This window comes from Erpetoichthys calabaricus, chromosome 4, assembly GCF_900747795.2.
Source record: "Erpetoichthys calabaricus chromosome 4, fErpCal1.3, whole genome shotgun sequence".
In the NCBI taxonomy this organism is placed as follows: Eukaryota; Metazoa; Chordata; class Cladistia; order Polypteriformes; family Polypteridae; genus Erpetoichthys; species Erpetoichthys calabaricus.
The window spans coordinates 40,787,868-40,802,365 of record NC_041397.2 but is presented as its reverse complement, the minus strand read 5'-3'; the positions used below and the strand labels follow the sequence as shown (position 1 = coordinate 40,802,365).

Here is a 14,498-nt window from a genome sequence, read left to right as displayed (position 1 = left end):
TATAAGTACAATAGCATGCTGGCACTATATGCGTTCCTAGATTTTATCGATTTGGTCTTTGTAAACCAACAAAAACATGCTTAATGCATGTTTTGGGTAAATCTGTACAGTAGAAACTAATACCATACCATTTAATGCAAGTCAGAGTCACAATGCTGGAGCCAATCCCATCAGCCTTGGGTGTAAGGCAGGAAATGGAAAAAATTCCAGTCCACCACAGGGCCCCTGATTCACACTCCCACACTCTGGTCAATTTGAAATCATTTAAAATGTCCAGCATGTCTTTGGAAATGTGGGAGAAAAACAACGTGGATAAAGGAAAACCCTCACAGACATAGGCAGCCAATCATAAGCACAGGATTCAAACACAGAATGCATGATTCATGAAACAGCAGCACTAAACACTGCACTAAGCAGGGCCTTCTTGTAAACATCATAGACCCCGGGCCCCTGTTTTGACAGCAAAACAGAAATATATATAGCCACCAGAAACATTGTGGGTCCCTGTGCTCCTTGGCCTCCAGCCAGTGCCCATTGCGCCCATATGTTAAGATGGCTCTGTGTACTAGTTAAAACCAGTGTAAAACAAAGAAAATGAATAATATTTCCTTACAATATTCCAAAGTATTTTATTAAGTAATTAACAAAATATCCTTAAATACGTATGTGTGACAGCCTGGTTTTACAGCAGGTTTGACTCCTCTCTGTTAATATGAAATTTGCAAGATTTCCCTTCACATTAATTTTTAGTGCATCTCATCCAGGACTATTTCCTGTGTTGCACTTGATTTTGCCTGAATAAACTCTGCATGGCCCTGTGATGGAGAACAGAGATTCTGCTAATGAATGAATGCACATATTGGCATATCATGGAATTCTTTACAACTGAGTGTGGGGAGTCAGCATATTCTCTCCCCATGTTGGCATGGATTTTTCTCCAAGGACTCCAGTTTTCTTCTCGCATCCTAAAGATGTGTGTTAAGTCAGTATACTACACCTTTTGAGGTCAAGTGTAACCATAAATAAGGCCAACTTGCCCGTTCTCCCTGTCAAATTCACACATGCATTATCTAGTTCCTAAGCAGTAGCTTCTCCCAGCAGGCTGAGATCCCCCCAAACTGTCCTGACAGTTCTGCTTTTGGTAGAATCCATAGTAAAATGTGTTGCTTGATTCATCATTTATATTTAGGTAACAGACAGGACATGTGTGTGTGTTTGTGAATGTCTATGCATTGTGTCGTATAATGGCCCAGTATGGTTTACTCCTTGTGCCCAATGCTGCTGGTCTTTGGTACTCTGCAACTCTGCTTTAGATTAAGATTTAAAAATGCCTGAATGGATTTCTGACCTCAATGGCAGTGTAATCAGTGTTATTTTTATATTCTGTGAGACCCATAGTGGTATACTATGCCTATTTTTGGACCAACAGCCCCTCTGCCCATAAATAACACTAGCATACAAAAGAAGAACGAAAACTTATTCTACTGAAACATATATATGTTGTAACAGAAAAAAGTCGGAGGCAGAAAAATGTTTGCCGATGGCCACCTTGTATACTGAAAAAAGCAGGTTGAAAAACAACAAACACATCTTTACAAAATGGAGTTAAAAATGGAACTGGTTAACAATTGGGTTATCTGGTATATATATATTGCATAAGCAGGAAGAGGTGGAATTTCAGGAAGCGACCAGATAGGACATCATTATCTGGTGCCAGAAGTGACGTCATCAGAGGGAGGAACAGAGGCGGTGCTACTGGGAGGCACGGTCTTCAGTCTGTCAGCAGAGAGACAAAAGGAGAGAGTATTAGAAGGCAGCGTCAACCCCTGGTCTGGCTGAGAAATGACACTATCTGAGCCTGTAAACCATCTCCCATGCGCACATGTGTGACAATGTACTGTATATATTCATATTTTTTAACTGTAATATATATGTGGTATTTTATGCATACCGTACATGTACTGCTACCTATACGACATTGGGTTACACAAAAATCTGGGACCCTGATTAGTGTAAACAGTCCTACTGGCCACAAGATGGTAGTGCATCACCACAGAGCAACATATACGTGCTTTCGGACAGATGGTAAATCTGAGTTGTCTAATTAGAAATACAACTTGAATACTTGATGAATTCAGAATTGCAACTCAGACAATTCAGACAAAGCAAAGTTGCACGAATTGTCCAAGCCGTACCATAATGCTGACCTTTTACCGTTGTCAATTGTTTAAAATAAAGCATATAACTTGGTCAGCCTGAAATTACATTTTTTGATCGAAATGCATTTAGAACAAAGTTATATTTATTCAATAAGTTTATTTTGCTCTTCATTTTCATAAAAATGCATTTTAGCTTTAATTGCCTTTTTTGCAAACCAAATAACAAATCAACAGTGATCATGCATTTTTCGATTAGTCCGATTGTAAACCCACATGAATGTACTGAACTGGAAAGGTGAAGCAAATCGGTGCTTCAGAACATCTCAGACAACCTCTCAGCTGTATGCTTCTATTGGTCTAGGAGGGTGCAGGAACACCTGAGGTCACTAGAAGGAGCTATAGCACTTTAGTGCCATTGTGATGGTGATATCAGTTGATGTCACTTCCATACCACTTTGTATTAGAAAAAAATATTTAGCAGCTGCCACCATTTTTTTTTGTGTTTCAATATGACCGAATTGTTCACTATCGCCATGCCCATTGTCAGTCATGTGCCATGGAGGTCATGTGATTGATTGCGTTATTTTTGCCCCACCCATGAAAAGTGGCAATGTGCATGTCCAGACATCCTTGCTTTGGAGTAAAATTAAAAAAATAATAATAATCTTGTGCTAGTGGTAATTAGAAGTTAGCATTAGGATTATTTACAAACTTTTTGGTAGGCATCATAATTTGTTTTTGTGATTTTTGGTTTGTTTGTCTCTTTTTATTAGTCTTTCTGGCTCTTGGACTGTTTGCCAGTCGTCTGGCCATGAATTTTGCCTGTATTGTTGTTCTTTCATTGTCTGATCATTTTTCTCTTTTCTAATGCCTCTGGACACTTACCACCCTACAGGATGTGTCCTTATCACCCAGGGCTTCATAGTGTCATTGAAGACCCCTGAAGTTTTTCTGCCAGGGTTAAACTGAAAGTCAAGACAGACCAGGCCTCACCTCTTCCACAAAAAAACCAAGCTTTTTCCTAGATGGTCTCTCCATCCAAGTACTGGCCGGGCCCAAACACGCTTAGCTTCCAGTGAATTACCTGTTCTGAAGTGCAGGTGGTATGGCTACTGGCAAATAATCTGGCTGCAACAGCGTGAGGAGCACAGAGAAGACCAGTGTCAGAAAGCCTAAGGGATTGAGCTGATGTATAAAATTGAAGAGGATCAGAAAGATATGAAGAGAAATGCCAACAGCAAGATTACAAACTGTACCAGAAATAGTACCATCTAAACTGAGAGGAGAATCCCTTTGAAAGAGTAACCTTGGACCCTATCAACACGACTTCTATCTTAACCTTATTTAACATAAGAAGATTAGATGACATCCATGCTTAATATCCTGGAGGCAGTTCCTCAGATAAGAAGATGGAAAGGGTCCAGTGGGATGTGTGATTAGATATACAGTATTTCATTGTCTTCTGTGTAAAAATGAAGAAGGCAGATAATAGAGCTCAAGGGAAGCAAGCATGATTTGTTGCAAATTAGCCTGGGAATACACACAACACCTTCACCTGGGCCAGTTTGGCAGTGTGTCAGAAGGTCAAATATGGTGAGTTTGTTGGTGGATGGCTACTTGAGAGATGGCGGCTATACTCCCTTTGTATACACCTGTTGACAACTGAAATGTAACCCCCAAACAGCAGCTGAAGAATAATACAACACTGCACATGATGGAATGCAATATACTGTACAGTATATATATATGGAAAATGCTACATTGTCAGGTGGCCTCAGATTTTCATCTTTGTTATGCTACACTGTATCAATCAATCAAACAAACTTTATTTATATATAGCACCTTTCAAACAACTCATATGCAATTCAGAGTGATTGATACAACATTAATAATTAAAATGGATTTATATACTAAATGTATGCATAGTAAAAGAAATGATAGTAAAATGATAACATGACCAAATAATAAAGTATAAAAGCCAGAGCAAACAGATGAGTTTCAGTTTATGCATAAAAATATCAATGTTTTCAGCTTCTCTCATAACCTCAGGAAGGCTGTTCCAATGGTTTGGAGAATAACGGCTTAAAGAAGCATCACCAAAAGGTTTTGCTCTGCTTCATCAAACAACTAAGAGAGAAGAACCGGAAGATCTGAAAGACATTCCTGGTTTATAAACCAAAAGCATTTCTAAGAGATTATCTGGTGCAAGGCCATGTAATGTCTTATAAACTATTAATAAAAATTAAATAAAATCATTACAACAACTAACAGGTAGCCAGTGTAAGGATTTTAACATAGGCATAATGTGCCCTCTCCTTTTGGTCTTAGGCAGCAGAATTTTGAAATAACTGTAGCTGATTTATTGTATTCTTTGTTAGACCATTTAGGAGAGAGAGGTACAATAGTTATAAAAGTATGCATCATTCTGTTTCTGTGTTACTCAGAGAGAGTACAATTTTGACTTACCTCTTGCAGGCAAATCATTTTAGAAAATGTTTATATTTTTGTTTGTAATCCTTAATCATAAAGAAAACTTTTTGCATTTAAAACAGGGATTTGTTGGTTCTCTTCTCAAAGTTTGTGAAATTAAAGCCTAGGCTCTTTTAGGCCCATGAAGGCCATAGAGCCTGTTTCTTGAGTTTAGGAGCTAGGCTGATTTGTGCTAGTGACCAATATTCCCTGTAATTTTAATGCTTTTTGACAGCAAATTAAGCTAAATACTATTATTTGCAAGAATGTATAAGAAAGTAACAAAAAGCATGAATATTTCAACTGGAAGAAGAGACAAGAAATGCAATATCTTAGACGTGTTAATCAAACCCTGCTACCCCTTAATTGACCTTGGTGTGTCATGAAACTGCATTAAATTTAATTTTTTTAGCAAGCTTATTCGAGTTCAATGTAGCCTAATTGCCTGTATCTGTTTTTGTGTGTTTGTGAATGCTCAGAAATGAGGTCTCCATTATTTCATTTAAGAATTGTTCAGTTTAGAAGGAAATAACCCAAAGCCTGTTAATAATAGCATTAAGCAAGCAAGTAATTTTTGTATAATAAGAATATTTAAAAACAACAATAACTCAACCAAAGTGCTGTGCGTATTAAAAACAAATAGGCGAGGAAAGGGGCAACAAAAGTTAACAAACATATGATTAATACAAAGACATTAATATACTGTATAAGGCAAAAGCGAAGTATATATGCAAGACTGACCCAAAAGCTAAAAGAAAAATGTGTTATAAGTCTACATGTAAAAATAGTAATGGAAGGTGCAGCTCCTGCATTGAGGGGTGGATGATAATAATAATAATAATAGCACTAGAGTTCAAAACCATATCGTCTTGTGTCTCCTAGAGTTCGCTGCACGGAACACGTAACGTTGAGTAAGATGCAGCGCGGGGGACTCATTTGAGTGACGTACAAGAATAGTCGCGAATGGGACGGTTGATGTTTAAATAGCGCAGGCGTTGTATTTTGGAGGTAAGAATGTGATTATTATTGTTTTTGCAAGTTTAGTTAATCAATCGTTTTTTTCCTTAACGTACGCTTCCGTTTCTTTATAAATATTAGAACAAATTTGCCACTATTGAAATTCGGCGGGATAGAAGGAAAAAAAAATATAGGGACAAAAGTGATCAGTCTTGTATGCAACTGTGGTGTAACTTAAATCCTAGAAAATATCTTCTTTTGCAAGTTTCATAAAATATGACACTTTAAGAAATATTTTAAACGAACACGGTTGAACAGTATGTTTGTTGATCATTGGCATATTTTGTTTTACTGAGTACAAAAATGCTATTCGGCAATTGCTTAATTCCGAGTTCGGGTGGACCACACTATTTAAGTATTTGTCTTTCGCTTTTACCAAGAGTTTTTACCATATCACTTCGTTAGCATTGATTCGATCAGCTGTTTGTTTTTCTCCCGTTTACAGTACTGGTAGATTCAAAAAATTGAATTACAATCATGTTGCACTTTGCGCCAGAAACGCCGGATTGCCGGTTCAAATCCAGTAAACGTCAGAAGTGGCTCTACTCCATTGGATTCTTGAGCTAGACCCTTAACCTGCAATTGCTCCGTCCCGAGTATGACGTTAACCTGCAAGCAGATCATCCAACCTGCAGGGAGAACTCGGCGGTTGGTGGCACTCCAGCCACCCTAATAAATCTCACACTGTTAACAGTGGGGTGTTGAGGTGTAATTCGCTACACTCGGGTCCCAATCCAGGTTGTTCGTCTTGTAGTGAGTGCGGCAACGCCTGCTCCTAATAATACAGTAAATGAGAGTCACGCCACCGTTTTATAGTTGCAGTAAAAGATGTATTTTGGGTGGAACGGTGGTGCAATAGTTGCGGCATTGCCCTCAGCACCCCGAGCATTATTCCAAAGCTGGTACGGGCTCATTAGAGGCTGTGTGCGCATTCATTGGGGGTCTCTGGTATTCAAAACTCGTAGAGACACTTGATTTTGAAACAGTGTGGAGTAAAAGCTTTGGACTTCAAACCCTGAAGTTGTGAATTCAAATCCGGCTACTGACGCAGTGTGATCATGAGCAAGTTACTTGATTCCAATTAGAAAAACCAAAAGAATTTTAACCATTTTCAACATAAATGTTATAAGTTCACTTTGATAAAATCGTCAGCCAAATAAGTAAATGTAAGCCTGGCATGTACTATACTTTAAGTCTGCCTAGTAAACCTCGAAGTGAAAAAAAGTAAATGTGCAATGTATTAAAAGAATAACAATACTGAATTTTCAGAATAAAAATAGCTAAAAGCCGTAGCAGATCTACAGTACGTGATAGAAATAAATACATGAAAACATTACAAATATTTCCGTTACTGTTGTTAGTGTAAATTATTGTACACACTAGTTTGTCACTATTCACATTTCCTATATACTGAGATAGTGGGAAATTAATTTTTAAGGGGCAAAGATAACCAGTTGTAAAATCCCTGATTGTTCGGAATAATGCTGTGCACCTTAAAACCAAATCATTCCTGAAATTCTTTCAGAGTAACTAAACAAGTCCAAATTTCCCTTCAATGTTTCTTACTAAAATAGCCAGTAGCAGGCACCACTAAGAGGATTATCTACCAATCCTGGTATCGTCTGCAAACTTAACCAGCTTGTTACTTATAGTCCTATCCAAATTATTTATATATATATATATTAAAAATAGCAGTGGCCCCAGCACTGACCCCTGTGGAACACCACTCTTAACATCAGCCAATTCTGATAAGGTTCCTCGCACCATCACCCTCTGCTTTCTGGGTCTAAGCCAGTCTTGCACCCTTCTACAAACATCACCCTGAACTCCCACTTCTTTTAGTTTGATGCCCAACCTCTCATATGGAACCTTATCAAATGCTTTCTGCAAGTCAAGATAAATAATATCATCTGCTCCACTTTGATCATATCATTTTGTTGCTTCCTCATAGAATTCCAGCATGTTAGTAAAACACGATCTCCCTCTTCTGAACCCATGCTGACGGTAAAACTCCTGTACTTGCCATGTGTTGCTCAATCTTATCCTTAATAATTCCTTCCATTAATTTACCTGTGAGGCATGTTAAGGTTACTGGCCTATAGTTGCTTGTATCTGCCCTGTCACCCTTTTTATATAATGGGATAATATTTGCCATTTTCCTGTCCTTCAGAATTTCCCCAGTGTGCAGTGACTTCCTAAAAATATGTGTCAAGGGTTTATATACAGTATGTACTTGTTAGCCTCCTTAAGAAATTGAGGATTAATATTATCTGGTCCTGGAGATTTGTTTGATTTCAACCTATTTTTTCCAAGCAGTAATTCTCCCTTGGCAATTTCCAAATCACTCAGTACCTCCTTAGTAATCCCATTTATTGCCGGGAGGTTATGTACTTCCTCACTTGTGAAGACCTCAGAAAAGTTTGAGCTTGGAGCATCTGCTGTTTCACTGTCTGTATTTTGTAATTCTCCTTTAACATTCTTGATGCACATCACCTCCTCCTTGACTGATTCTAGCATGATAAAGTGCGAGACAGGAAAAAATCCTGGACCGGCCACTTTATAGATGCTATGTAATCAACAGGCATGTCCTTGGGATATAAGAGAAAAGCCATTTCTGCCGTGGTGAGAACATGCAAGTGTCATGCAGACAATAACCAAGTTGGCATTTGGTGCCACTCCTGGAGTTAAAATGTAGCAACAATTGATATTATGCCACCAGAGTTTAAGCTACTAAATTAATCTACTTCATGTTTGTTATAGATTTTGCTTTAAGTCTTTCTAAATTTCAGATAGTTAACATTTGTAGTCCCATTATTAATCCACTGTCCTCCATCATTTTGTAAAAATAATTATTTGTGCAGTTGAATGTAGGCTTGTATGTCTTTGAAAATTAGTGTCAGGTTTATAACAGTTTGTTTTTTCTTCTGAATTTCTATCCTACTAATTAGGTTGATGCCTTGCTATTGTTTACTTTTTTATTTCATTTTTTGTAATTATTTAAATTAATTTCTGAAATGTCGGTTTACCAACAAAAAAAAAAGCGTATCTGTTTCTCTTTCCATTCCTGGATGTTTTTAACTATAAATAATCAAGAGATGTCGCTTCAGAGACATTCTGATCTCAGGCCGAAAATAAAAAGCCTAGACAAGTGGCCCAAATGCTTGAGTAGAGACATTATTAGAAGTGTACTCTGCAAGAAAATTAAAAGGGAACCAAATTAAGACCTTTCATAGTACTGGAAACAGCCTCAGGAGTTGAAAAAAGGGCATTAATCTGAAAAAGAATTGCTCTTGAAGCTAGTGCAGGTTTTCTAGGGTCTTTCTGGCAGCAGCAATCTTATGAACATCTTGTAATCTGTTATACTTGTTACAGGCAGAGAATTTAAAAGAAAATTACAGTAGCTAAACTGTCAAGTGATCAAAGCATAATGAAACGATTCAACATATAATCTAGAGAGATAAGGTTAGGGTCTGGCTTTGCTTCACTGGTGAAGAGTTCAAATATGACCAGTAGCAAAGGTGTGTACAGTAATTCAGAGATCAGACAACTGTCAAGTACGACTTCAAGACTGGTCACAGTGGAAGGTAGGATAACTGAGTACAATTTAAAGTTTTTTGCATCATCTAGGTAATCAAACAGCCACAACTAATTCAGTCTCCTCTATGCAGACTTGGAGGGAAATGGCAAGTAATGTTTACATAAAAATGCAGTATATATATCTACAGTAGGCAGATAATTATAGATGGAGAACATAAATTAAAATTTTATCTGCACACTTACACTTTTTAGGAATGTCAACGCTCTTCCCCTCTTTGTTCCCTCGAATGACTGAGACCCTCTGGTTTAACTTAGATCGACCATGTGTAGATGAGAATGAACTTCAGCAGCAGGAGCAGCAACATCAGTCCTGGGTTTGTACCTTTTTTTAGATACCCTTATATCTATAAATCAGTGATAGTTTTGGTTTTATAATATTTTTTTGTAAAGTTAAAGTCTGCATGCTAAGTATTTTTTCTGATTTTTTATAGTTGGGTAGAAAACCAAGTCAGGGGTCTTTGTCACATAGGAGCCTAATATTGACACCCACTTTCCACCAGAGCAGACTTGTTCCTTTAATGTGTTTGATAACATCTCTCACATATTCTTCCACTTTGTGATGGCTAGTGAGATTTTCTACACTGTAGTATTTTGTTTTGTAGTCTTTTTGCTGGAAAGCAGTTAATGAATGCTTTCCTGACCTTATAAATAGATTAAACACAGACAGTGAAGCAGACATGCAGCCAAACAATAAGAAAAGAGCTTGTTACAGGTGATGTTTTTTAATATCATCAAACTGACCTTCAATATCCTTATTCATAACACAGAATACAAAAACTATATGGGCATGGAACTTTAACCAACATACACATTTTAAGCACTAATGTTAAAGAAAAGTTTTGGTTTTGCATTAGAAATTAGTAAATGGTGATGGAAACCCAATTAGTTTTTTTTTTTTCAGTGAGCAGCACCCTGTAAACCCTTTTTAGTACAAACTAATAGCAGTGGACATCTCGCTTTTTCTTGAGTTGACGCAGGAATTTTATTCACATTCTTGATGCCATAAAATTACCCTTTTATAAGTCAATTTGTCACGTGCATTAAGGACACAAATGGACAGAGTTTGAAATATACTGTATTTTGAATAGTTTTTCAGTGTGAATAGAGTTTTGTTGAACTTCCTTCAAGAAACCCTTCTTTTTTTCTTTAAAATGATTAGCATAATGTCATAATTTTCAAAAGTTTATCGCCTTAAGATGGTTGTGCACAGTTGACCTCCAAGATGTTCAGGTAATGGAATGTTGCTTTTCAGGTTATGTTCAGTGCTCCTTCACTTTGGATTTGTAGTAACACAGTTGAGTGTTGAGTGAAAGTAAAGAATGCCATCTTTTATAAGACTCTTTTCATTTTCATGCCATGAAGGGCTTTAAAATTACTGTTTTATCTTGTGTGTAGTCCACTCTACTCTAGGGTATAAAATGAAATTTGGTAAATGAATATTATTTACAATAGACCAGTCAGGTTTATTAATACATAAGTTGCATATCCTTGACATGTCTGGGTGAGTTGGGTATCTTTAGTGGTACTCTGCCAAGGCTGATCCCTTCATACTTGATGCAGGTAGTGTTAACAGTAAATATGTGATGCTGGTACATTAATAATAGTTGTTTGTATTGTGTTTCTGTTCAATAACCAGTTGTTTAACCATTGTTAGCTACAAAGCATTGCTGAGAAAGACAACAATTTGGTGCCTATTGGAAAACCAGCCTCAGAGGTAAGTGCACATTTTTTTAGCTACCGTATATACTCGAATATAAGCCGAGTTTTTCAGCACCCAAAATGTGCTGAAAAACGTCACCCTTGGCTTATATTCGAATCATGTCCCACTGCCCCCGCCAACCCAACAGAAAGCTGGAGTGTACAGTACAGTACAGTGGAACCTCGGTTCACAAACATCTCTGAATACATACAAATCGGGTTGCAACCAAAAAGTTTGCCAAACTTTTGCATCTGTTCACGACCACACTCTCGGTATACGAACAAGCCAGTTTCCCTTTTAGTTTGTGTGCGCCGATGATTTCCATACGTGTTCAGTCTCTCCCTGTGCATTCCCTGTGCAGCGAGAGAGAGAGTGACACACACACGCGAGAGAGAGACCATGTTGTTTTTGTTGACCCTCTTCTCCACTTACAGAGCTAGTTTACTGTTTTTCTTTGAAATAAATACTCAAAAACATTTAACCTACTGATGCCTAAATTAATGTACGGTAATTTTATTGGTATTTATTTTGGTTATTGAAACTTACCAGTAGCTGCTGCATTTCCCACCCTAGGCTTATACTCGAGTCAATACGTTTTTCCAGTTTTTGTAGGTAAAATTAGGTACCTCGGCTTATATTTGGGTCAGCTTATACTCGAGTTATTGACTATAAATATGCTGTATATTTTTTTAAAGACTTTAAAAGTTTTCTGGGATAGTTAAGGGATTACTTTAGCCAGATGCTAGTATCAAGATGTCAAAAAGTGTATACAGTGGTGTGTAAAAGTGTTCAATTCCAGAGGTTTAAATACTTGCGCAAACATTAACTTTTGAATTTTTCATCTTCAGTTAAATATCTACAGAAAATGGTTTATTTCAACTTTAGAAATGCATTGTTAAAGCATAAGAGTTCACATTAAAAATACTGAATGGATAAATATGTGTAAAAATCTTTTGTCATGCAGAAAATTATGATAACTTTCCAGGGAATTAAATACTTTTGCACATCACTGTAAATGTAGCGACCAGTAGACAGCACTTGAGCTGTCCCTGAACATAAGAAGTCAAACAGTATTAAAGAGGTGAAGTTGAGAAAAATAACACAAGGATGGGAACAATCACGATGAATATACCTATATTTTAGGCTAAAGAATTACATTGGGCCTTGTTGTTTAGAAGTTGTTAATCATTGTTAGTTATATATAGGTAAAGATTAAATAAAAAAATCTTTATGGGCTATGCATGACACAGCAGCAAATTTAGGGAAAGATTACACTTGCAGCTTAAAGCAGTGGGAGACAGCAAATATTTAAGGCCTTTGGTATTAGTGTATGTTTTTCTGAGCATACATCTTCCTTTGAGTTTAACAGTCATTGATGAGTAATTGGCATATGTTAAAACATATGAGGTATTATATGTGCAGTTTTTCACACACAATATACAGATTATAGCTAGTGCCTTTATATTTTTTTAGAGATAAAAATTTGGTAGAGGTAATTATTTCACAAAGAAATTTTAAAAATCCCTTTACTTACTTGTGCTTGTTTCTCAAAAGCATTATGATGATGAAGAGGAAGAAGATGACGAAGACGATGAAGACAGTGAAGAAGATTCAGAAGATGATGAAGATATGCAGGATATGGATGAAATGAATGACTATAATGAGTCTCCAGATGATGGGGAGATAAATGAGGTGAGCTTACTAAAATGGGAAAGTATCAAGTGATGCTTTTATTGATGGTGTTGGGACCTTTGTCCGGAAGATTACTGTTCTGATCTGAAGACACTTCTATATGTATTGTAATGAAAAGCCTTGTTATTAAAAAGGTGTTGAACTCTGCCAGAATCCGATACGTTCAAGATGTCTACGATATTGATTAGTGTAGAGCCTCCAGTTCATTTATTTATTCATTTTATTTAAGAGAATGATTAAAGGAGTGTATTTTTAGGTAGAGAACTGTTTGATTTTCTGAATGTTGTAGAAATTACATAAGATTATGTATATTAACTTGCAGTCTAGCTCTCTTTATTTAAATCTCCTGGAACTCTTTATTAAAAACATAATTAGTAAATGTCTATACATCTTGTATATATTATGTTCACATAGTTCCCAAACACAAGTGAGGTGTTTTTAGAGATTTATATTTTGGGCTTCTTTTTCTTTGGTCTCATTATTAGTGTGGGTTTCTATAAAGCCATACTGTGATTGTGTGCTGTCTGTTATTCTAGGTGGATATGGAAGGGGCTGATCAGGACCAGGACCAGTGGATGATCTAGACTCTCTTTTTCTACAGAGATCCCAACAATAGGATGGAGCTTGGCATAGGAAAGAGGACACTCTGTTTCACTTTGAAGATGGTTTCATTTCTACAGTACATCAATATACCGGAAGGCTTGGGCACTCTGTTTTGGTCAAGAACATTTTCCTTCTGGAGAGGTGTAATAGTGCAATTTCATTTTGCTACTGTAAATGTCAACAAGACTTGTTGGACATTTTCCATCTTCCTCAAATGTACAGTTATTTATTTTTAATTGATTGCACATTAATTGGAAAGTTAAGAATTGTGCCTCTTGAAATGTAATATTGAACCAGAGTAACAAGAATTGTTTTATAACTGTAGCCATAAAGAAGATTTTGTTTATAAGCCTGAGAGATATGCTTTGTTTTTTGATTTACAGATCTAATAAATTACTTTTTTACGGTAGTTTTTTTTCTTGCTCCTTTTGTTTCAATATATTGAAGAGAATTTTGTTCTTCTTATAAGCTGAAGGTGGGTGAATACCATTTTTCTACTCAACTAGCAAATATTTCTGGTGCATGCTTCACTTTATATCTTTACTGAAAGAATTCTATTTTTCACGGGCTTGATCTTTTCTCACAATTGATAGTATTTAACTTCCTGGGTTATTTGCACAGATCAGTGTAAATCACAAGGGTTTGTTTCTTTGTTTTACTGCTGAGCACTTGTTTGTTTCTCTGTTCATTTTTCCAGCCTATAAGTTTGTGGGTGAACCATGATATATTAATATGTCTTCTTTTTCTAATTCATTTACTTTTTTTTTTTACAGTAACCTGGTAAGAAGAGCTCTGGGCCACTGCTGACATCTAGTGCTGTACCAGCTTTATAGCTCTGGTCAGAGTGACTTGTCCACTTACTTACCCTTGTAGAAAACAAACTTCATATTTATAGTAAAAAAAGGATATCTCTGTAAATGGTGGACTAGCTATAAGGTAATTTTCATGAACTGGAAACGTGTCTAGGCACACTGGAAATATTTAAGAGAAAATTATAATTACCATAATGTTAATCTATATAATACTGAGCTAAAGTTATGTTTGATCATGATGTTTTATAATCATCATTTGTATCAATATTATACAGCAGACCATACAGATGTTTAAATAATATTCACATAAATAAATACATAATTTTATAAATATAAATAAATAATGTTTTGTGACATGCATTGACGAAAGAACCCTCTTGTTTGGTTGCTGTGTGTCAGACGCAGCTTTGCAAGAACAGTGCCTATTGTTGCTTTCAGTTTTTTTTAGTC

At 36.4% G+C, this 14,498-nt stretch overlaps 1 protein-coding gene across 2 annotated transcripts; it reads left to right on the top strand.

Annotated features, from left to right (window-relative positions):
- The first annotated feature begins 5,510 nt into the window (after window positions 1-5,510).
- On the top strand, window positions 5,511-13,645 carry anapc15 (anaphase promoting complex subunit 15). Of its 2 annotated transcripts, none has more exons than XM_028799380.2 (5): window positions 5,511-5,636; window positions 9,435-9,556; window positions 10,897-10,956; window positions 12,496-12,633; window positions 13,235-13,645. In XM_028799380.2, the coding sequence occupies exons 2-5, from the start codon at window positions 9,437-9,439 to the stop codon at window positions 13,247-13,249; spliced, it is 333 nt and encodes a 110-aa protein (XP_028655213.1). In that variant the 5' UTR covers window positions 5,511-5,636; window positions 9,435-9,436; the 3' UTR covers window positions 13,250-13,645. The 2 variants fall into 2 exon arrangements, with proteins under 2 accessions (XP_028655213.1, XP_028655212.1); XM_028799379.2 differs by having other exon boundaries at window positions 13,170-13,645.
- Window positions 13,646-14,498: the final 853 nt, after the last annotated feature.

Excerpts from the sequence above, each read along its gene's own strand:
- anapc15 (XM_028799379.2), top strand. The coding sequence starts at position 9,437 with ATGTCAACGCTCTTCCCCTCTTTGTTCCCTCGAATGACTGAGACCCTC. Across the intron at positions 9,557-10,896 it reads AGCAGCAACATCAGTCCTGG|CTACAAAGCATTGCTGAGAA; the intron begins GTTTGTACCTTT and ends AACCATTGTTAG. Across the intron at positions 10,957-12,495 it reads TTGGAAAACCAGCCTCAGAG|CATTATGATGATGAAGAGGA; the intron begins GTAAGTGCACAT and ends GTTTCTCAAAAG.